Raw genomic sequence first — 25457 nt, 5'->3', positions numbered from 1 at the left:
CTGAGGATTCGGGGTACTTGTGTTATGCGTTTTCTCTGTCTGTATACTATAACTATATTCTTTAGTCATGTTTACTTTTCTTTTTGTGCTTACAGAAGCAGCCATGGTTTGAAGATTGTTTCAAGGTATTTTTCAATCATTCTTATTTTAATGCTTCCTCGTGCTTCTTGTGCATTGCCTCCTAAGTACTGTAAATGTGGATTATTTATGTAGTTTATATTGTCATATGCCTGCAAAGGATATTTTTGTGTCTCCTTTACTAAGTGAAAGATTAGATTCAGTCTTTTTATTAATTCTCCTTTCACTCCCTTTTTGAAGATAACTTAATGAGTTCATAACTGGAATAAATGTTTTCACTATGCAAAGTACAAAAGTAGTGCAGTTTGCCGTAGACAGTTTCACTGAAGTTGCACCAGCGCGTCATGTGCCCGTGCTGAACGGACATCTGTTCCCAAGCTTGCATGGGAGGACCCACACTGCCGAAGCCCTGTTGCTCCCCTCAGATTCTTTGTTTACTAGAGACCTTGAATGTGTGAGCTTCCTAGCCCTGCTTCTTTGCATTGCTTCACACACTAAGGAAAAAAAAACCCTATATGATTTCTAGACAGGTTTGTAGCCCTTATTTTAATTTTCTTTAATTCTTCATTATCCTCTTAGCTTTTTATTTCTCTGCTGAAGGCTTTTAGCAGACTGAATCGACCAAATTTCTTCAAGTTTCTTTGATCATCTAATTTATTGAGGATTGTTTTTTCCGTTTAAATTCAATGCATCAATATTTTTCATTGTCAGAGAACATAAGAAGCAAACCAGCAACTTCAATTTCTACCCCAAGTGCAGACAGATGTCCATCACGGACTTTCTTAAGGTTTGCTACAAGCGTTGGATCAAGGCCAGGATACCTCAGGCTGCAGGAGGTACATGGATGTCACCCGATGTGGTTTGCCAAAAAGGAAAGGTCAATTTCCATCTAGCTGGAACCGAAGATTTAGTGCCTGGTCAAAGGAGCCACACCCCTGGAACCTTCTTCAAGGGCTCTCAAAATCTTTGCACCTTGATCCGAGATAGTCTGGTCCTTGTGGCTCCCATCCACTCTTTGTGACAAAGGGTCTAAATACTTAAGCATGCAGTCTGAAAGAGCATCATTAGTGTGCCACAGGGAGATGTAAGACTCCAAATATACCAAAGCAGCCACTCTTGGAAGTAAGCTTAGTTCCCCATCCTAAGTTGTTGCTACATTAGTCTCCAGAAGTTCAGTCAAGAGTCTTAAGGCACTGACCTCCAAAGAGCCATGGAAGACATTGGTTCTCCTACTAGGTCGACCCCCAGTGCCATCATCTACAAACTTTGTGGAAGAATTGGACCGGATGGTTGAGGTGGTACTTGCTCATACATGCTGAACATCAAGGTTTGGGGAGTTGGACAACTGTGTGTGTTTAAATGATCTGCCCCCAGAGCTTCAACCTCAATATATTGATGGAGTTTGGCACTTAATCTGTTTCTGCTCTGCCTGCACCAGGATGAAACCCAGAGGGTTCAGAATGGGAATTGTCTTCTGGTATTCAGCTCCAGAGTCTGCACCCTATTCTGAAAATGATCTGGAATCTACACTCACGCTTCAGTTCTCCTGGGACAGGATTTCCAGGTTCTGGACCTTTTGGGAGAGAAGTGCTACCAGAAAGCTATTCTCCAATCCTGCATCATGTCTTGCTGGATCTACACATTGCAGTACTTACTCACACACCATCTTGGAAGGTTTCTCCCTCAAGATGGAATTCCTCAATCTATTGGAGACTGATGAGAAGTGATATGATGCTGGGAGCCTCCGCTACTAGCATTGATGCTCACAGACTTGCACGTGCCCGCCTCACAAGATTACATTGGAAATTAAACCCTTGGCTCAGAGGTGGAGTAAGCTCGCATTGCTGTTGGCTGAAGTTATTCTTTTACTGTGCCCATTGTGGTAGAAGCAGCTAGATACTACCGCAATGGGCATAGCAATAGAATAATACGGCCTCCAGAAATATGAGTTAAATTTTATTCCTGATATGACCCAAGAGTTAAATTTCCAGTGTTTAAGAAAATTTTCCTTAAGCTGTCTGCTCTTTAATGTACCTTCTTGTATTGGGAAATAACTAATTCCTCCTTTAACATGGGATTTGCATTGAAGTTTATACTCCTATTTTAACACACTTTTTCAGTTAAAATCCCTGTTAAGTACTAGTTAACTTACCCTGGAAAAATGAGGAAACTTACGGTTTCACCTACCATGCAGCTCACTGTTCCCTGATCATGTCCACTATGACATCTCCCCCACCAGAAGAGGCCACCATTTCCTTACTGACCACCTGACTCAGCCTATAGTGCAGCTTCCTCTCCACCAGGGGACCCCAGCAAACCTCACCTCCAGCCTCGCCCAGCTCCTCCAAAGCTCTAGCCCCCATTTAACCCTGCCTTGTCAGAACCTAGAAGCCTCCATGGACTCACCCTTGGCTCTCTGACCTGGCCGCTCTTACCTTGCTCCATGCTTTGTGGCTCCTGTACCTTCTTGTATTGTGTTCCTTGTCTTGCAGCTGATCTGGTCTTCACCTTGTCTTGTGGCCTCCAGGCCTTCTGTCTCCTTGCCCCTTGCTCTGTGGTTTATTCAGGCTTCTCCTCACCTAGTGGTCTCCGGGCCTTATGTTTAGCAGCCTACCAGCCTTCTGTATCGCTGCCTTCAGGCCTTAGTGTTCTTTCTTCTGTGTTGTCGGTTTGTCTTGTCTAGCCCTGTCCTTGTCTTGCCCTGCTCTGCTCAGTCCAGTCCAGTTCCTAATATCAATGCTCTACCTTGCTATTGCCTTTCCTTGTCCCAGTCCCTGCTTAGAGTCCTGTCCAAGCCTGTGTCTGCATCCAGTCCTTGCCCCTGCTTAGTATCCTATCCAATCTTGTCCAGCTTGTTCCAGTATCCACTCCTCCGTACTCTTCCTATTATAATACCCAGACCTCTGCTTCCAGTCTATCTGTGCCCACAACATCTATCCGGTTTCTGACCTCAGTTCCAGCTTGTTGCCTGCCCTATCCAGCCTTTCCCGCTTTGTCCAGCCTTGTCCAACTTAAGCACTACTGGTCCCCAGAACCGAAGGGCTCAACCTGCAGAGGGAAGGGGTTGGCTAGGCAGAAGCCATGACATTCTGCCACTGAAGCGAAACCCTACTGGCCCCTAGAACGCAAGGCTGAACCTGCCTTGGAGGGGGCTGGATAGGCAAAAGACCGTCCTGCAGTCCTGTGTAACACCTGTGGAGGTATATTCTAACCCCAGCCAGGTACCCCATAACAGAAACATGCACCCTAAAACAGGAGTGAAAACCTATGCTAACGTCAGCGCGTCGTATTACATTGGTCCCGTAGAGATGCATCCATCTCATAGGAAATATCTCAGATTTGTAGTAGGGAAACACCACTTCTAGTTTAACATATTGCCATTTGGCCAGGCATGAACTCTGTGAACCTTTACAAAATGTGGTGGCATCCAGCTTTGGGAGAGGAGGAGGGAACGGTTTTGGCATTTTTGCTTCATGCATTGTGCTAAATATCTGCATTAATTTCTAAGAATATTCAAATATAGTTTTATTTTTTTTTAATACAGTACATTAAATAAAGAGCAATGAATTTTGCATAGTTTTGCAGAGTTTTAATTTTGATCCCACTTTCCCTATTAATGCTCCTTGTGGTCTAGGTCAAGTTACTCTCTCTTGTTGCCTCGGGAATCCAAGTAGATTCTAAGCTCTACTAATTCTAATTACTAATAATGCTGTAAGCCACTTTGAGCATTTTGTGGAAAGGTGGGTAAAACATTTTAAAGTTTTTATTTTTATATATTTAATTTCAATTTTTTTCTGCACATAATTCCCTACGGGATATCGAGGGCTAGAAACCTCCTCTTTAAGGCCCTTTTATACGATTTCAGATTCTGTGTTCCCTTAGTGAGGCAATCACACTTGTGTGATTTTTTTTTTTGTGAACTGCTTGTCTTCCTGGAAAGCAAAGTTGCTTTCCTTTTTAACAGGTGTTCTGTGAAGACAGCAGTTCATCAGTCGCACAATCCTTACCATCTTCCCTTTGGAGCTGTTCTCCCCCAGTTTATTTTGTATTATCAGAACTGAGGGGAGCAACACAGGAGTAGTAAAGGGTTTTAGCTCTTTGCAGAAAGTTTTGGAGCAGATATCCGTTTGGCACTAAGAGTGTTCCTGAAAACCCATTTGTGTGACTAGAGGACCCGGGTCATAGGTAAGCAGCTTTGCGTTGTGCATTATCATATTATATTATCTGTGCACTACTTTGCAGTTGACTTTCAAATTATTGCATTTTTGACATTTAAGAGTTTAGTAAATTCCTAAAACTAAAAAGTGAGCCTGGTATCGTCTAAAGTGGCATGCTTGATGCCCCTTTATTTTTCATTTTGACAATCCATTGCATTCAGGGGGTAACTTTCAACTTGCCCTCACTGGAATAACTCCCCCGGCACATTTTTAGTCACAAACCTTTAGGCTCTCTACAACAGTTTTCAAATAGAAGGGGAGTGTGTACTTTTGCTCTGAATCAAGCCTCAGGTACGGATTACCTGCGGAAATGTACACCTTAGTTCTTTGCAGGTGCTACTTTTTTTTCTTAAAAAGTAGCACACGTAGAACCGAAAACACAATCTACGTGTGTTGTTTCCCTACATCAGTCTAAAGACATCCCCAGAGTGCCTCCTCTAAATGCAGCTAAAGTGTGTGTGTGTGTGTGTGTGTGTATTTTGGAACAATGCTTGAACTTTTAAATGGAGAACATTTTTCAGAGAGCCAGTATATGTGCAAACATCGCTGTTTAACTGCATGAAAATACCCGGGCAGGGTGACATTGAAACAGCCTGCATATCGGTAATGTCTGCTGTGCACATGCACGCAGACCTTATAGAGTATTTTCAAAGAAACGTACATGCTTTGCTTTGGGAAAACCTTGTGTAAAGTTGCATTTCCAGGTTGTTTATCCTCTTGGGTGGGCTTAAGTTACACACGTGTCCTTAGGTGCATGTTTCAAAAATGGGAAAACTATGTGCGTAAATTCCATCTCCTCCCTGGTGCCACCCCCCTGGAATGCTCCTGCTCGCCTCACGTAAAGTGCGCACGTACTTTTATGTGCATTCAGCCCTGCGGACATTTACACACACAAAGCTGGATTTTGTGCACATGAAAGGCTTTGAAAATTACCCCCTAAATGTCAGTGTAAGAACTAGAATTCCTCCTGACCGCTTGAATTTCATATGCATTTATCTTCTTTCACAGCCTCTTTGTCTTGATGGCCTTGACCCTTTTCTAGAGTACCTCAAATATTTATTGAAATAATATTTCAAGTGTTAATTACAGAGGTAATGAAAACAAGTAAATGCCACATAACAAGAATGAGTGCTTATCCGTATTGTTAATGTGATGTGTTAGATTTCATTAAGCAGTAATGGGGTAGCAAATGAGTCACAAATTACAGTTGCATCTGTTACTAGACCACATTAGTGCCAAATAACTGCAAATGCAGCCATAGGGTGATGTCCATTAGTCAGCCACTTCTTGTCATGGTGAATCCAGCCCTTGTGTTTGTGAACCTGAATTTCCACAGTGTGAAAACAATTATAGCTTTTGCTGTGTAGCAATGAAGGCAAAATGCATCATTAAAACAGCTATGGTTTTCTAATCTGGCATTAACTGGGTTTAGTGTGAAGGCTGTGTGCAGCTTCCACAGCGTCTCGCGTTCTTGGGACTCCATCACTTCTGGTGGGGGAGAGACCACCTAATGACAGCTGACAGGTTCTATATGCAAGCAACAATTTTTGCCTGTATTTCAGTTTCCATCGCCTCTCAAGCGGTTATTAATTTATATCATCATTAACAGTCTGAGAGATGACAGTTTACAGCAGATAATGAGATCTTTCACTGAACATATCATTTCCAAATTAACTAGCATTAAGCCATTGCTTCAGACAAAGCACATGGTGATAGACTGTGGTGTTTCTATGCTTCAACTTGGATTTCGGTTTCAACGGAGAGGAGAAAACCTACAACAAACAATTAGAAAATTATGTACCATGTACTATTGTCTCTGTTTTAAGATTAAAGACATAGTCTGATATCGGCAAATTATCTGTTTGTTTTACCGTGGATGAAAATGTTGGCATTTTTACCTTTTAGTGTGAGGCCTCCATGCTCACTGTGCTGTCTGCTGTCCCAACCATGGGCCCCCCTCATCAGCTATTTGTGCTTCCTAATGGAAAATCCCTTTCTGCTGTCAGTCAGGGTTCAATAACAGTGCCCCTCCCTCACCCCACCCGCCATATCCTTTGGGTTTCAGAGCGCCCTTCAGATTTGAGCACCTACTTTCTGTTCCTTCCATCAACCAATGCGTGTTTCTTCTCCTAGGACCCCCAGCTATTTCCTGTCTGCAGCCCTGCCCTATTTAGCATGGTGCAGACGGGTGGAGGTTGAACACCACCCATCTGAAAGCAAATTTCTCCATAGAACTTTGCTTTTGACATTTTTTCCATTGGTAAGCAGGCTAAATTAGCCATTACATATGGGTGACATCAGCCAACAGCACTGAACAGATTTGCCTGTCCCAGCATGTAGAGCTGTTGAGCATGTGTGGGAGTTCTCATGCAGGCTTTGTATCAAGAGCCTGTTCGGTCATTTTTTTGTCCGAACACAGCATGAACGTGTCATGATGTGCGAGTCACTTGACTATGGCATGATTGGTACAGCCTGGCTGGCAAACCAGCTAGGCAATCACTGATAGGTGGGCATGCTCAAGCTGGGACAGGTGTTACTTCACCTATACCAGCCTCTTTCCCCACAGGTTGAGCTCTTGCATTCTGAGGCTGGCAGGACTTAAGCAAGGAACCAGCAAGAGGGCAGTCAGGTATTGTCAGTACATAGGCTGCAGTCTGGGTAGGCAGCAAGCAGAAAGAGTCCGAGCTGAGGACAGGGCATGTGGCAAACAGACAGCATCGGTATCTGGGCTGAGGTTAAGGTGACAAAAATCAATCCAAGAGAGAAAGCAAGAGGAAGAGAGGCAGGAACAAGGCAGAGACAGAGCCGACAAGGTAAGACAGGACACAGAACAGGGCTGGAACAGACAAGGTATGGCGCAGAACTGGGAGAAACAAGACATGGAGCAAGAAGGCACCACTCACTGCTGGCACAAGAAGGCTCAGCAGAGGACCTGTTGCTCAGGCGCCAGAGAGCAGGATATCTGGGGTTTAAATACCTAGTTTCCTGTGATGTCATCTTGTGGCACTGCGGCTGAGCTCCCGCCGCAGGGCACACAACACTTGGAGAGATGCGCTTGCATTGAGGGCATCATGGTCTCATGGTGCAGGACTGGGAGTGGCGTCAGGGTGAGACCAGCCCACAGTCAGCAAAAACATTACAATGTGTAGTCATTCTCTCCAGATATTTTTAAAAAATTCTTCTTTCTTTCATTACCTTCTAAGTTTTCTACTTTGCTACCTTGCTGCACTACAGCACCCACAGCAGCAATTTTCAGTGCTACAAAAAAACGATTTTTGCTTCCTCAACTTGGCTGGTGGGAAGAAGCTTGCAGTGGGTGGATTCCAGAGCTCCATCCATAGTAAAGTGCTTCCCTTGCCAACTGTTCTTGTTTCGCTCTGGACCATGCCCAGGCAAACTGTTATGTCTGTGCACAGATGTCCCGAGTGCTCAAGGTGTAGAGGAACTGAGTAAGGCTCTCAGAAGCCACAGTAGATCCTCCTTCCTCACTGCAGAGGCATCTGCCTCTCCGGGACTTGAGTTGAGTTGGATCTCCTCAAAGACATCTCCCATTGAAGCCATGAGGTCGAGTGATATATTTGCCTTGCACCAAACCAGATCCAACATCAAATGAACATAAGTCAGCATCAGCACAGTCAATGCGCAGTGAACCAATGCAATTACACACATCGCTCTGTGTGTCATCAGATCTTTGAAGCACGTGATGCATCAAAGCCCTCGATTCATTGATATACCCAATGCACATGAAGTGTCGATGTGAGCAGGGAAGAGTGCCAGTGCATGTGGGAAGCGTGCAACTAGTGCTCAAGTAGCACACAGGAAGCATGCCAGAAATGTGCCAGTACTGTGCAGGAATCAATCTTATTTATAATAAACCACATTTGTTTTGAGATGCCAATAACCGTATATTTCTTGGAACAACAACCCTCATAAAGGAGCCCAATCTTGACACTTGGAAATGTGTGTGTTTTTCATTCACTTTAAATATATATGGGATTTATAACCCATTACAAAGTGAATAGCTCACCATATATATTATAAAATCATCGGGTTTGTTGCGGTACTCATCAGGGGATCCGGGCTTCAAGTTAACTACAATGCAGAAAAGCACAGTTAGATAAACTATTACCTTGTGTTTTTATTAAGAGCTTTGAATACATACATTTTTACTCTGCGGAAGTGTATCCGCAGAGTAAAAATGTATGTATTCAAAGCTCTTAATAAAAACACAAGGTAATAGTTTATCTAACTGTGCTTTTCTGCATTGTAGTTAACTTGAAGCCCGAGCCCCTGATGAGCTCTTTAAACGAAACACACGCTGTGTCGGGCGCTGTGGAGAAAGCAGTTTAAGCTTCAAACTGCGGTACAGATTCGGGCATTTTGGGAAGGGCACATGAAGTTGCAATGCGATTCAACATCACGATAAGTGGTTTATCGCTTTTCTTTATCTGTGGATACATTTTGCAGTGAATAAATTGTGTGGACTTTAAAAATAAGAAATCAATTGAATATGGAAAAAAGAAAAAAAACTGTCAAGGTTCATAGTTGTTTTTGAATAATAAGTTATCGCAACAAACCAGATGATTATATAATATATATGTGATCTATTCACTTTGTAATGGGTTATAAATCCCATATATATTTAAAGTGAATGAAAAACACACACACTTCCAAGTGTCAAGATTGGGCTCCCGTATGAGGGGGGGTTGTTGCAAGAAATATACGGTTATTGGCATCTCAAAACAAACGTGGTTTATTATAAATAAGATTGTTACATTATTACCATAGTTTATATTCAGTTGTTAAGTACTTAGTACTGTGCAGGAAGCATACAGATAGTGTGCGGGGGAAACATGCAGTAAGTGTATAGAAGCACACCAGATGAGTGCAGTAAATGCACCAATAGCACATCGCCTATCAATTTGATGCATTGACAAGTGCATAAAAAAAAAAAATCCTTGTTCTACACCCCATTAAAGACTCCAGCTCTGGTATGCTTTATACTGTTGCTTGCCTCCAAGAAAAGGTAAAACTTCCTATTGCAGTGCAGAAACCTAACCTTGTCCCTGAAGAGGATGCACCATTGCCTACACCAGGTTGGGGAATACGTCAATCACTCGACCAGATTACAAGTCTCATAAGATATTTGTTTAACTTTTTATCTAAAGAGATGGAGGAAATAATCCAGTGGCTCCTCTCCAGCATTGCTGCATGCTGATGTCACCCCTTGTGGTGAACAGATTGTCAGCACATTTGTTAGAGTTCTTTCCCTTCTCACTCAGTGGCAGCGGAATTAGATCCCTCTAAGCCAGTGACTTGGAGATTTTTGTTTTTTCTTTCCAAGGCAGAGCAGCCCCAGTTTGCGCTCATCAACCTTAGGGTTCTGGATTAGAAAACCCTCACATTCACAAGATGGTCTTCAGATAGAACCTTCCACTCCATTTCTAAGGGCCATACATTGCCTCAGAATACCTGACATATTCCAGGTTCATGGAAAAATTGAGAACGCATTGCATCAAAACTTCCTATTTGGAGGTCTTTGGATTCCTCCAGATTTTGGACATCCTGTCGGATTCAGTGTTTCTCCCACTCCATAACATTCTGGACTGGTTATAGATGAGAATGTGGGAAATGCTTAGTATTGGAGTTCCATGACTTAGAGACAGACTCACAAATACAGGCCATATATATCTCCAAGGGTCAGAGTCGTCCACGTGCCACATCAGTTGATAGTCATCGAGTCAGACCTGTTAAAGCCTGCTAGACAATTTTGCTGAGACAGTCTTCTAAAGATCCATGCTTACTGCCCAGATCTCTACATAGCAGTTCTATCTGGAGCAATGTATTCATGACTTTTCAAATTCTGAAGGTTTTTCTACACCTTAAACTATTTTAAAGGTGGAAGAGTGTGCGCTCTTGATCCTCTCCGTATGGTCTACAAAGTTTTTGATTCAAATTTCACACATCTTTTCCGGTACAATTGTTGCTTAGTATATAACGTGTTGTGGGCGAGTAGCAGCTAAGCTTAGGTTCGTGGAAGGTTATCCAGACAGGTCTTGGTGACAAATTCAGGAACAGAATGAAGCGATCTAACCCTCTCAAGAGCCCCCAAGCATCTTCTACACTTAGCCATGCTTTCACAAGAGTCTTTTCTGACCTTTTCTGCTTCTCTCAGCCCAAAGTTAGCAGCCACTTCTTGTCAGATACCAGAAGCGTGCATGTCATCAGCCTAAGGCTACCTAATGGGTCCAGCATAACTCCGCCCTCAGTATTTGCACCCTCCAAATTCAATTCTGGAGGGAAATGGAATCCAGTTCTTCTTGGTGCCAGATTACAAAGGACATCTAGGTCTCCAGAATCGGGGAAGTCTGCATACTGGTTGAATTTCTCCCAGCTATCATTCCCACCAAAATGTGTAATTCTTATTCTACAACTGTCTCACTTGATGCAGCTTCACTAAAAAAGGCAATCGCTGTTCATCAATGAACGTTAGTGCCAGTTCTTTTGCAGTAGAAGCCAACCGGAAGGCAAATCTGCATATTGTTTCCAGCATCCCCTTGGAGAGGACACAGAGGTCACGGTGAGCGATCCAGGCTTCGAACTCCACAGACCTAGCTTCCAGAGGCCCCGCACCCTTTGCAGTAGAAGAGGACTGGAAGTGCATGCCATTATGCGCAAATCTCAAACTTCTCAATCCTTTTGAGTGAAGATGAAATTAATGGTGGTTGAAGAGGATTGGTAAGTATAGCTTTGGGAAATCTTAGGACTTAAAGTTTGGAGAGAGGTGAAATAGTGGGATTTATTCTTGAGTTTGTGTGTGTCTGAGATAATAAGCAAGCCAGAGGGAGTTAATTCTAGAGTCTTTCCCACCCACCCCTAGCTCCACCCTTGATTTTTAGGCAAGACACTTTTTCTCATTAAAAATCAATCAGCTCTTATCTAAATCATACTATTACACCAGCCTTTATTGAGAGTTTAATCATTATGGTAAATAAAACGGAAAATGTCATAATGCCTCTGTATCGCTCCATGGTGAGACCGCACCTTGAATACTGTGTACAATTCTGGTCGCCGCATCTCAAAAAAGATATAATTGCGATGGAAAAGGTACAGAGAAGGGTGACCAAAATGATAAGGGGAATGTTCTTCTTAGTGTTTGGGTAATTGCCAGGTTCTTGTGGCCTGGTTTTGGCCTCTGTTGGAAACAGGATGCTGGGCTTGATGGACCCTTGGTCTGACCCAGCATGGCAATTTCTTATGTTCTTATGGAACAGCTCCCCCAATGAGGAAAGACTAAAGAGGTTAGGACTTTTCAGCTTGGAGAAGAGACGGCTGAGGCGGGATATGATAGAGGTGTTTAAAATCACGGGAGGTCTAGAACGGGTAGATGTGAATCAGTTATTTACTCTTTAAGATAATAGACTAGGGGGCACTCCATGAAGTTAGCATGTGGCATATTTAAAACTAATCAGAGAAAGTTCTTTTTCACTCAATGCACAAACTCTGGAATTTGTTGCCAGAGGATGTGGTTAGTGCTGTAGGTATAGCTGTGTTTAAAAAAGGATTGGATAAGTTCTTGGAGGAGAAGTCCATTACCTGCTATTACTTGAGTTGACATAGAAAATAGCCACTGCTATTACTAGCAACAGTAACATGAAATAGACTTAGTTTTTGGGTACTTGCCAGGTTCTTACAGCCTGGATTGGCGGAAACAGGATATAAGCATATACATTTGCCAGCTTACTTGCGTAATTTTACACCTTCTGATTATCTGAAGTGATTATTGTGTAGTACTGTCTGGGTGAAGTCCATATGAGAAGCAAGCTGCCATTGTCTGATTCATCTTATTCTTATGGGATATTCAGCCTCATAGAAATCTTTCCCAGGTGCAAGTGCTTCTCCTTGGGACTTTCCTTGCCCCTTACATTCCTGGAGCAAGTTCATGGGGGCCTCCCCTGTCTTCTTCATCCCTGGCTCTTGAGATGAAAACTCAGCATTGATAAGATTCAGGCAAGGTGATAGCCTTGGCCAGTTTAGACACCTGTTTGCACTCTGTCTTGGACATTTAGGGGTAGAATAAAAAACAAAAATGGTCCATTAATACCTGTTGTTGTATTTCAGGTCCAGACTAGTTTTCCTGTGCAATTAGTGCCATCAGAGGTCTTTCAGACCCTGGTCCATGGCATGTGGCTGATCTCTTGCAAAGAAATTGATCACCTTGCCATCACTAGTCCTCCGAGTGGACACTTTATTTTGGGTCTCCTGGTTAATGCCATCTGGCCCTTGCACTTGGTGCAGAATGATGCCACCTGAATACTATCCAGTACATGTAAGCATGATCATATTACTTCTATCTTATCCGTGTTGCATTGGTTCTGGATAAGATGGAGAGTACAATATAAAGTCGCTTGTATAGTGCACAACTTGATTTATGAAGAAACAGGCTGTTGAATAAATGCTGTTCTTCAAATTTATAAACCAACAAAGGTGTCTGATATCAGCGAAATTTGCTCGAGGTCCCGTCAGTAAAATTGGCCCATTGGGAAATCAAGGCAGAGGGCTGTGTCAGTGGCTGGGTCCACATTGTGGAATTCTCTTCCTGACCAAGTACAAGCTATAACCTGTTTAAAATCTTTTAAGAAAATACTTAAAACCCACCTATTTATTAAGATTTTTGAAGATATAGATCCCTTTTTTGTTTACAGGAACCCTATGGCAGTTATAATGGGTTTAGTAGTTTTGTCTGAATTTGTTAGTTTTTTTTTTGTTATAATTTGTGATTTTTATTGTTTATATTTTACATATGTTCTATGCTTAGTTATGTTTTAGTATGTTTATACTTATTTATGCACATTGCTGTTCTCCACCTTGAAATGTTTGCAATGTGAACAAAATATAAATTGTTTTAAATAAATAAATAAATAAAACCTATTGACCAGCCTTTAATAGAACTGGGATTTTAAAAAGTCTAGAGGGTGCTGCTTTATAAGCAGGATTACACCTGGTCACAATTGGATATAACATTAGTGAATTGAAATAAGTAAAAAATAAAAAATGAAGTACAAGTATTTGTGTTTCTTTTGAATATTATTAATGTATATAACTGAAAGGGGCAGTCAAAAATGACAGCAAAGTCTTTTGCCATGTAGTCACATTCTCAGCATCCTCACACTTTCCCTGCCAGGCAGTTAGTTTCCCACTTTCTCTCCCTGACTCTCATAGAATGCCTCACTCGCTTTCACATACACTTTCTCACACGCCTTGTGTCTGCCACATTGTCACTCTGGCACACACATTCGTTCTCTGTCGCATACACATACTATTAATACTATTAACATTGGCAGCCCCAGTGATTCCCCCCCTCCCCCGCAACACTCATCCTGCAGGCATTGAATACCAAAGAGACATTGAATTGGGAAGCACAGCTTTATTAACATTGAATACTAACGCCTGTACCCGAGCCACTCACATCAGTAGCAATCAAAACCATGTCCCCATATTGCTGTCTACCTTAGCTGAGCAAGATAGCCACTGCCATCCAATCCTATGCTGTTTTTCCAAGTAAGGGGTCCTTGCTATCTTCCCTGAAGGACATATGTGTGCCAAATGCTTGACACCCACACCCAGGTGCCTCATGGCTCAGGTACCCCCCGCCACAGGCGTGAGACAGTGTATCACTTGTCGCTTGACCCCACCCCCGATATTGAATTGACTGTGGCCTGATCATGCTTGCAGTCCAAAAAAATATTTCCAAAACTTCCTGTAAGGCATTATTAAAAAGATCCTGCCCAATGTCTGATTTAATGCATCCTATCTGGACTGTAGAAACCTTCACATAAAACATCAGCCCACTCATGCTTGATCTGCTGGCCTCTCAGCTTTTGCACCCACACGCCAATTTGTCTATTCACTTTCTTCCGGCCTCTACATCACAACTTTTGAACACGCCATTTAATACGCGGTATATCACACCACAGGAGTAGCGTGGGATGGCACAGCAAAACCAACTCAGCAGTATCTTTCTTGTCCATGACAATCAACTATCTATAGGAGAACGCCCCCAGATCATTGCCTCCCAGATGTATTATGATGGCTTCAGGTTTGGGTGAAACCTCCAGTCTGTGATGCAAGATCTGTAACAATTGCTCCCAGTACATGCCGCACCTACCCATCCACACAACGTGAACATCATATGAGGCCAAACCCAAATGCAGCCTACAAGGTATTTTCCGAGCCCATTTAGCTGCCTGGTGAATGAAGGACTGTCCTATAGAATGTTCTTTGCCCAGGAGCAAACCTGCAACACAACATTAATGGTTAGAGTTTGCATTACATAATTCAAGTCTGACATATAAATTGACTGTGGAACACCTCCATTGGCCTATTCTCTGAACGGTGTCTATATTAAGGCCTACCTGCACCGCATTAGTGGCTGCTTCAGTTCTAGATGAATGCGTGCTGTGTACATCTAGATCCATGCCCAATTGTACCAAAGCCCTCCTGAATTGGAATCTGGTTAGGGGTACACAGTCCAAATGAATCAGAAAATGTGCCCCGCAGGCCTTCCACTGAAATAGCTGTTTAAATTACATAAGGGGCATGTATCCTGCGAATCCATACGTTGTAAGCAAACCATTGTCTCCCTACCGGTGAGGTCGGTTTTGGACTTGTGCACCAGAATGCGGACTATTTTACGTTCAACCTGTACATACAGCATAAGGATACCATTGAAACCAGAATTGTTCTTGAATGCAGCAACCAATTCACTCATCCGCAAGGCCCCAAAAAGGGCCAAAGAAAAGGTCACAATCTGGTTTTGAACCCTGACTCACAAACCTCTCGCACACAAGCCAGAGGCGAACTAGTAGCTCATGTATTATAGGATAAACCTCTCATTGGTCGCCTGCCCCACTTTTCTTGCCCATCCCATTAGCATTTTTCTAACCATGAAACTTTGTGGGATCACCCAGCTCTGAGCCTTAGAAAAGAAAGCAGAACCAGCAAACTGACTGCCACTCCACTCGATAGGGGTGTGCATTCGTTTCTAACGTATTGGTAATCTGCAAAGTATAGGGCCATATTCGTTGTATTTGTGGGGAAGCGAAACATATCACGATTCCCCACGAATACAACAAATCTTCGCTGAATTATTTGGCCATCTAAAGGAGCCAATTTAAACAACCCCCCACCCTCCTATCCCCCCCAAGACTTACCCAAACTCCCTGGTGGTCCAGCAGGGGGTCCGGGAGCCATCTCCTGCACTCACACCCTCGGCTGCCAGTATTCAAAATGGTGCCGATAGCCTTTGACCTACTATGTCACAGGGGCTACCAGTGCCATTGGTCAGCCCCTGTCACATGGTAGGAGCAATGGATGGCCGGCGCCATCTTGTGCTCCTACCATGTGACAGGGGCTGACCAATGGCACCGGTAGCCCCTCTGACATAGTAGGTCAAAGGCTATCAGTGCCATTTTGAATACCGGTAGCCGAGGGTGTGAGTGCGGGAGATGGCTCCCGGACCACCAGGGAGTTTTGGTAAGTCTTGGGGGGGGTCAGGAGGGTGGGGGGGGGTTGTACTTAATTCGTATTCGTTTCCCAGCTAAAATTGAATTAACGCATGTACGTATCGGGGGGGGGGGCCCTTGCTGAATGCAACGTATCTGCCCCCCGACTAATACGAATCCCGAATGCAACGTATGGCATCCCTCTGCACATCCCTACCACTCGACATCCCTGTGTCCTTTGCCCAGGAGACTAAATTGATGATATAGCTGTCAGAGACGGTGCCCGAAACCCACCTCAATCTTCTCAAGATCATTAAACTCGATTATGTCCCCTAAAATAGACAGGCTGTGGCAGGAGCCACCGATCCCTTCAGAAGTTCCCTGGTCAAACTCCAGTCTCCCACAGCTGATCTGGGACTGGAATTCTATCTTCATCTGCCTCTGGGACCAGCTGTTGAAACGAATCCCATTTAGCATGGGAAAGATAATCCGCTATACCATTATTCACTCCTGGGACATGTCTAGCCCACATAGTCACATTAGGCTTTAAACACTGCAGGACTATTTCCCTTAATAACTTGATTACTCAGGGACAACATGCAGACTGCCTTTTGATGACTGACAACGCCTGATTATTGCACCAAAATACTATTCTTTTGTCTCGGAACCTATTGCTCCATATAAGGCGACAAGGATAGGGAATAATTAAAAAAATGTTATATTTTTTGTTAGGCCCATATCTATCTAGGCCGGGGGCCAAGGAGTGACAGACCACAATCCCTGATAATATGCCCCAAACCCCCAGCCTCCAAAGGCATTAGTGTGAATGTTCAGATAGCAATTTGACACTGGGGATTTCTACCAAAAGAAGATACCATTCAAATGTAGAAAGGTCACCCATGTTACCATTTTCTCTTTCATAGACTTAGAAATACGAATGAAGTGGTGAGGCCTTGAACACCAGCAGTTGCAGTGGCTAGATTTCTTAGGAATGCCCTCCCCATGGGAATGACCCTGTATGCAAAATTGAGACTGCCGATGGGAGGCTATAAGCCATGCAAGTATTAACGTCTTTGCCTGCGAGGCCCGCAACAGCAAGCCTCACAACTTATACAACTTGCCCACAGGCAATCTGGAAACTATTTCTTCCGAGTCAAATTCAATGTCCAAAAAGGAAATCATAATAGATGAACTTTGTTTTTTGTGGGCTAGTAGTATTCCCTCACCCATCACCCCAGTTGACCTTACCCAGGTACCATGTGTACCCTTGGAAGCTCTCAGGTGCTTGAAGGAAGTTTACAAAGAAACAATAATTCAGCTTTGCTCTTAGACAGCAAAGTCTGTCACAATGGTGACCACCATCTTCCATTCCTACCAATGCTCGCCTCCATGGCATACCAAAGCTCTGTTGGATAGCAGCCTCAAATGCAAATCTGCTAAATTACAGTGCATGCTAGTATGGCCTAACCCATAGGGCTGACCCGTCCCAAAATTTCTAAAGCCACAAAGAGGTAAAGATCTTCATGACATTGGAAGAAAAAGTTTGAAAGACTAGGTCTTTCTCTGTGGTTTCACTTATATTAATAATTCTAAAATCTTTGTGAGCATAGCAGCCTTAAAGATCCAAATATCTGGCATGTTCTCTGGACATTCCCTCTGTGCAACAAATTTAGGTTAGCAGTGTCATGGGAGAAAATGTTTGCAATAGCTGGTGCAATAGCCTGGAACAATCTACCAGAACCTCTGTGGAGGGAAACGTTTAAGGCTTATGACCTGTCAGCCCATCATGCATGTAATCAGCCTTTTGTGTCTGCTTGTTTCTGCTTGGACCTGTGGAAAATGCCAAATGCATAACATTTTTAAACTTCCATTTCTTCGTGAATATTCATTCCCATGGTCCAATTTTCATTGCAAAATGGTGAGAGCACCTGAAGGCCGCCAAATCCATCAACAGTTGCTCCCCAGACACCCCAGAAAGTGGCTGTTTTTAACATGAAAGAAAGTGACCAACACACAAACGCTAGGTAATTCTAAACAGAGGATCTTGAGAGAATGCCGAAATTTAATTTCGTATACTTGCATTTTCTTTTTAAATTAAATTAGTTTTATTTTCTTTAACAATTGACAGTAACTTACTAGCGCTTCTGAAATAATTTCTTTTGCCTTGGAAAGAAGTGGTACATGGTTTCCCACTTTGGGAATAATCCAAATGCATGTTGCCTTAATTTTAAGTAAAGATTTTCTACTGATAAACCTGAAACACCTAGAAATTGCTGCAAGTTACAAAAGGCTTAAAGAAAATTTAACTTTTCAAGTAGGAAAAATTAGCATTGAGGGTAGGTAAAAGATTTCTAAAATTAGCAGGTAGCTGTTAAGGTGTTCCTTGAGGCAGCTTGATTATATTTTTACTTCACAAACAATTTGCTATCGAAACAAGTCTCCTATCTCCCCATGACACAATGGAAGGCCATTTTACCCATCATTGCCGTGGTATAATTTAGCCAAAAATAACCTTCTATTGCCAAATTTAGAAGCCACGCAAACTTTGTTTTGCAAAAACCCCAAATCAAAAACAAAACATTTTGATGTTAAGAAAATACATTAATTTTCATTTTCTGCTGAACTTTATTTATTTATTTATTTATTTAAAGTTTTTCCATACCGGCATTCGCGATGAGTATCGCATCATGTCTGTTTACAATTAACAAGTGAAGAGGTAACATGAGGTCATAAATAACAATAAATAACAAAAATTAAAAAGGTAGTAGTAATAGTAACAATATACACATGAAAGTTAAGGGTTGCAGTTACAATAAAACAAGGTAGTAATATAACTTGGAACAGAGAAAAGAAGCTGGGGTTTTTAACTAGATACATATGATACATAACTTGTCTCTGATGTCCAAACCGTTCCATAGTAGATCCAGTGCTAGGCTTTTGCATTAGGAAGCATGAATGTTTACTGGAAATATAACAAAACAAAATGCAGTGATCAATGCTAGAAAGTCCAGGGATGGTGCTTATAGTTCCAGGGGCGGCAGAATGACTTTTTGGTTGGCGGGGGATTAGTCGCAACAAATCAGTCAAGCTCTGTTCCCAGCTCTGCCCTTAGTTTCCTCTGCCTATTTCTTATTTTACGTTTAGTCATTCTTTCTCACATACATTTTTGTGAAAATCTTAGAATATGATTCATTCCCATATCAAATACTTGATGCTCGAAAAACAGTTGAGAGCTGTAAAGGAGGAAATTACAAAACAGCATTATTAATAGACGTGTTAGTACGAAGTGACTATTTTATACTGTATATGGAGAGAGAGACTATCATAAAGGGACCAAGAGATGTAATCAACAACTAAGAAAAAATGGCCTAAAGATAACCGAAACTGTTCTAATATTTTGGACACTATTAGTCTGATTAAAGAGAATTTCAAACTGACCTTACTATGTTGCCTAAATATATTACACCATACAGGTTTAATACAAGTATTAAGAAGAGCAATAGTAGTAAATTTGAGAGATTGCAATTATACCCAGTAACCTCTGGCTTAAGAACATGCCATACTGGGTCAGCCCAAGGGTCCATCAAGCCCAGCATCCTGTTTCCAACAGAGGCAAAAACCAGGCCACAAGAACCTGGCAAATACCCAAACATTAAATAGATCTCAAGCTATTATTCCTTATAGATTAATAGCAGTTTATGGATTTTTCCTCTAGGAACTTATCCAAACCTATTTTAAACCCAGTTACACTAACTGCTGTAACTGCATCCTCTGACTACTATGAAGTTTAGAACTCATATATGCACTGAGTGAAAACAAATTTTCTTTGGTTTCTTTTAAAGGAGCTACTTGCTAACTTCATGGAACGCTCCCTGATCCTTTTATTATCTGAGAGAGTAAATAACCAATTTACATTAACCTGTTCAAGTCCTTTCTCTCTAGCCTTTCCTCATAGGGCAGCCGTTCTATGCCCGTATCATTTTGGTCTCCTTTCATTGCACTTTCTCCAGTGCAACTAATATCTTTTTAGGATGCAATGAGCAGAATTGCACACAGTATTCAAGGTGCAGTCTAACCATTGAGTTAGACAGAGCCATTATGACATCCACCGTTTTATATGCCATTCCCTTCCTAATAATACCTAACATTCTGTTTGCTTTTTTGACCATCACAGCACACTGAAATGACAATTTCAATGTATTTATGATACTTAGATCTCTTTCTTATGTGGTAGCTCCTAAGATAGAACCAAACATCATGTAACTATGTCATGCATTATTTTTCCCTATATGCAACACCTTGCACTTATCCACATTAAATTTCACCTGCCATTTGGAAGCCCAATCTTCCAGTCTTACAAGGTCCTCTTCTCTGCATAAATTTGTGTCCTCTTCAAATTTGATCACCTCACTCATCGTATCCCTTTCCAGATCATTTATAAATATATTAAAAAGCACCAGTCCAAGTACAGATTCCCTGTGTCACTACACTGTTTACCTTTTTTCATTGTGAAAACTGACCATTTAACCCTACTCTGTTTCCTGACTTTTTAACCAATTTGCAATCTACAGAAGGACATCACTACCTATCCCATGACTTTTTAGTGTTCTTAAAGCCTTTCATGAGGGACTTTGTCGAACGCCTTCTGAAAATCCAAATACACTGCATCTACTGTTCACCTATGTCCACATTTTTATTAATCTTTTCAAAAAATGTAGGAGATTTGTGAGGCAAGGGTTCCCTTGGGTAAATCCATGCTGTCTGTATCCTATTAAACCATATATATCTAAATATTCTGTGATTTTATTCTTTATAACAAAAAAATAAAATCTTATTCTAGTGTCATTTCAGTAACAGCAACACACATTCCGTTCACTACCAGGCACATTGTGAAATAATACAAAATCCTGGAAAAAAAATACAGCACATATATAGCAAATTTGCCTTGCCATAGTAGCACTAACTCCTGATTCAAATAGCTATTGGTGTTCCAAAACCTGTCAATGTTATGCCAGGTTTTAGAACACCAATACACCTCCAATTGGGAAAACACAACAAACAAAACTGCCTACCTCCAGCCTCCATCCACACTTGTAGTTCATGATGAGAGCTTGGCAGCCCCAACAGAACACCCCCCACCCCCAAATCCTTGTGCTATTTTGTGCCTTCTGCCCAGCACCAGTATCTCCCAAAACCCCTATCTTTTTCTCCTCCCCTGCTCTACTTTCTCTTTCACTCTTGCTCCCCGCCTGCCCCTACCAGAGGACTAGGGATGGGGAAAGAGACAGGATGAGAGGACCAGGAGAGGGAAGCGTACTAGGAGAGTGGAAAAGAAGAGGGGTGAGAGTGTAGAAGTGCAGATGATTGTTGGGGAGAACAGAGAATCTACGATAGGAGAAGAGGAGGTTGGAGGGTGGGAGACAAGTTCCTAGATTTGGGGGACAGAGACTGGTATCATGGATAAATCTGGATTTTGGGGGGGGAGGGCGGGCCATAGAAGAGGTAGGTGTTCCTACCCCTACTCTTGTCCTGCTCTCTCTCTCTAGCCTCTCTCTCTCTCTCTCTCAACACCTAATCTTGCATGCCCTCTCTCACACAGCCAGCTTCCTCCCATCCCCACTAGCTTGTAAGCCTGACATCCTAGTCAGCCATTCCTCCCCTAACCAACCAACCTGCCATTACAAGCAGCCATTTGACCCTCCTCCAAAGCAAACCTGTCCGTAATTATCCATTCCCTCTACCCCTGTTAGCCCACTGCTAAAGCATGCCAGCCAACTTGCCTGTCTCTGCTCCCCTCGGCAAGCCAGTCATCCAGCCTGTTTGTCTTCAACTACCCCAGTAAGCCTGCCTGACTCCACCACCTCCATCCCCCTTTCCAGCCTGATTCTTGCCTATAACCCCCCCCTCCCCCCAGCCTGCTGCTTCCTTCCTGTACTCTCTGCAGCCTACCTCCAGCACCCTCTTACAGCCTGCTTCCAAATCCCTCCTCCAGTTAGCCTGCCTCCAACTCTCCCCTCCCCACTCCAGCAACTCCCTCCCCCGACTCCCGCCTTCCTTCCCACCCAGAAAGCCAATGCCTCAAACCTTTCTGCTTTCCTCCAGCTCTTCACTCTTTCTCAGCCCTCATAGAAACAGCTGATGTTGGCACCCACCACACATCTCTAAGTCTGAACGACACTGGTGCCTCTGATCTCATGAGATCAGCACAAGAACGAAGGCACCTGCGTAGCTCAAATTAATTTAAAAAAAAAATGTGATCTTGGCATCAGCTCTTCTGGCTACAAATAGCCAAAAGTGAAGTTCTGAAGTGAAAGTTGGTAGGGCCATTGCCTGTGTGTCCTACCTCATTCCAGAAGCTATGTATAGTTCAACCATATAGTGGCTGCAGTTGTGCATGCATTACTTTCATTGCTTTTTCACATATACCACTTAAAATCACATTCTTGTTAATGTTTTCTAAACTCAACACTGTTGGGTGAGCCTAAAATGTTTTGTTTTGTTTTTTTCTCAAAAACTTCTAGATGTTACCAAAATCCCAATGAGCTCTCCCATTCCTACTATAAATTTTATTTTCCTTACAGTAACTGCTGGTATAAAGAACTCAATTACATTTTATGGGTAGACATGGAAAATGAAACTGGAAAGAGAATTATAACATTTCATGTTTTATTAAGAGCACAGGAAACAGTCTATAGCTTTCAGTGCTATGTTGAACTCTATGTGCTGTAGAATTGTCAGTATTTTATGAAGCATAAGGATAATGTAAGCTGTTTGTGCTCTTGTCAATAAAGGGACAATGTGTTATACAGCTAGCTCTAATGTAGCTGATGTTCAAACTAACAGACAGATGTTGCCAATTAAGTAGGCATTAAAAAGCTATTAATACTGATACACTATTAAAACTATATAATAATTAAACGTAAATCTTTAATCAGAATAATTTGCGGAGTCAGATTTCAACATGAACGCAAACTATGTTTGAGAAGCTGCAAGCTAACTAATGTTGTTTCGCATCTCGTCTCCTAGATGTTTTTATTCACACAAATGTATTTGATTCCAAGACCCATTTTATTCTCTTCTCTCTTGCTAGACATTCCATACGCCAAGCCTAGGAGACGAAGAATTTGAGATTCCACCCATCACGCCACCTCCAGAATCTGATCCCACCCTCGGAATGGCAGATGTACTGTTGCCCTTTCAAGGCCTCGGTGATCCGCTGCCAGCACAAGGAAGCGAATTTACACCTCAGTTTCCTCCACAAAGCTTGGATCTTCCTTCCATTACAATATCGCAAAATGTTATAGAACAGGAAGGTGTTATCCACAGTAACGGTGTGACCATGGTAGGCAGAGATTCTTATTTCTTTTTATAACATCTGAAACAGAGTGCAAAGAAATATAATTGTTTGTTAAATCTTCTTAATACATTTCAGTACTTATAGGGAGTGAATTTCAAAGCCATTTACGCATAAAACCTATACAATTACACCAGTATTTTAAGCAAACTTATGCACGTACGGTCGCTGTTAAACAAATTCTGTGTACAGTGCACATGCAGGTTTTATTTCTGTGCAAGTTGTTTGAAAATTACTATCATAAAAGTCAAGGTCCTATAGTATTTGTATGTGAAGGATGAACTGATTATTTTTTCAACATTTTCGCATTTTAGGTTTTAATATTACTACTTTTATTACTTTGTATGTCGAAATATCAGTTTTCTATTTTCACTCCAAATTTTAGATACTTGCTATCATCTATAGATGAGTTTCTTTCAAAGTAGAGAGTTCTGTGAGGTGGTGAAAATGCAGAAGTTGTTTTGCTGAAGAGAGTGAATTTATTGGGGCCACTTTTCAGCACCACACTGTGTCTTCCCTTTCATGTCCTGGAAATGAGATCCATATTCCTACCCTAATTTCATTCCAAAAATGTATATGTATTAAGGGTGTATGAATCAGATCAGGCAGCTTGGGCACTGTGACATACATGAGCAGAGACATGGTGTAATGAATCCATTGCTAGCATATAGCCATACTGTGCTCTTCAGGAAGGAAAGGGTAGCAGACATGGGGAGATGTAGCTGGTGGGCAACTTGAATCAAAAAAATGTATTAAAAAGTTGGATGATGTTTTGTGATCAATTTTTTGTGTGACATCAACTAAAGGTAAGCAAAAAAAATATATATATAATTTTTTTTTTTTAATTACTATTATTGGACCCCATATCCAAAGTCCTTTTTATGGGGATGTTTTGCTTACTAAATCTTGTAAAATGGTATTTCAGCATAGTCACTCTACCCGTGTAAAATAATACTTTCCTCTTCATCCAGTCAGACCACACTAGACCAGCTAGCAGGTTAATGTCACTCCTTATATGCTTCCATGCTGACACCAGCCTGTCAGTATTTGCTGTTTCTAGCAGATGGTCGGCAAGCATTCCCATGCTGGGGACTCAATCCTAGTAGGTTGAATTGGAAAGGACTGGTGCTCCTAGGGTGAAAGGCTGGTTCTCACTCTCTGTTGAGCATGGGTATCTCAAAAAAAAAAAAAAAAAAAGAAAATGACATTTGTTTTTCAGAGGTGACAGCTTCTGCTCTCTCCGTGGACTGCCCTAGACCCCACAACCTTGAACCAGAGGGCTTGGGGCATATCTTAGAGACCTAGGGGAAACATATCTCACTCCTTGTTAAACAAAGAGGCTGAACCTGTAGAATTAAGAGCTTTGTGAACAAAAGTCATTAACTTTAACTGAATCCTGTACTTGACAACAGTCAATGAAGTTGGTGAAGCAGGGGAGAAATATACTCCCTAAGAAGGCAGGACATAATTAACCAAGTGGCATCATTTTGTAATAGTTGAAGTAACACAATCATGTATTTTGGCAGCCCTGCATATAAATAATTGCAGTAGTCAACTGTAGACAGGATGAATGTCTGCACTACTGCTCTAAAATCCGAAATGGGTAGGAGAAATTTTAAGGGACAGAGAACCCAAAACTTGAAAAAGGCTGACTAATGGGTTTAGCCCAAGGTTAGAATCTAATAAAAAAAAAAAAACCCAAATCACGAATAACAGGAGAGAATACAGGTGGTATCTGTTTCACATCGATGAGTGGCAATCAGCTTGTGACAAATGTCTATTTAACCATAAGGCCTCGGTTTTAGCAAGATTGAGTGTCAAACCATATTGCTTAAGCCATGATTTAATGGCAGAAATACAGTTTGCTACTATGTTACAAACCTCATCCAATGGCCGATTAACGGGAATGGTAAGCTCAATAACAACGTAGATTTTTAATTCCTCTGTAAAGGACAAGATGATGTGACACAAAGGCAGCAAATACAAATTAAACATGGAAGATAACACAGAACCCTGCAGCACCCCCTTATGAAGAGGTTTCCAAGAAGAAAAAGATTGATCTACTTTAACTTGAAGTCAACATACCATCAAATGTGATTGAATCCAGAACACAGTTCTTCCAATGCCCAATGACTATAGTTGATCTAAGAGAATATGATCTACACAAATGCAGTTGAGATATCCAAGGAGATCAAGATGAAAGAATTACCCTCATCAAACTAAGAGAATATAATCAGAGCCAACAATAATGTTTTCAGTGCTATGATAAAGCTGAAAACATATTGATTAGAATGCAAAATATGA

At 41.9% G+C, this 25457-nt stretch overlaps 1 protein-coding gene across 4 annotated transcripts in view; it reads left to right on the top strand.

Annotated features, from left to right (window-relative positions):
* TOX3 (TOX high mobility group box family member 3) overlaps window positions 1–25457 on the top strand; it is a 286153-nt gene that overhangs the window by 205643 nt on the left and 55053 nt on the right. For 3 of the 4 annotated variants that reach the window (XM_029608536.1, XM_029608538.1, XM_029608539.1), the window contains 2 exons: window positions 96–125; window positions 22890–23141. In XM_029608536.1, coding sequence (XP_029464396.1) covers window positions 96–125; window positions 22890–23141 — 282 coding nt within the window. The remainder of the gene's footprint in view (window positions 1–95; window positions 126–22889; window positions 23142–25457) is intronic. The other variant, XM_029608537.1, reaches the window with a different exon arrangement.

Source organism: Rhinatrema bivittatum, chromosome 7, assembly GCF_901001135.1.
Source record: "Rhinatrema bivittatum chromosome 7, aRhiBiv1.1, whole genome shotgun sequence".
Classification (NCBI taxonomy): domain Eukaryota; kingdom Metazoa; phylum Chordata; class Amphibia; order Gymnophiona; family Rhinatrematidae; genus Rhinatrema; species Rhinatrema bivittatum.
This window is presented reverse-complemented; position numbering and strand designations above follow the sequence as displayed.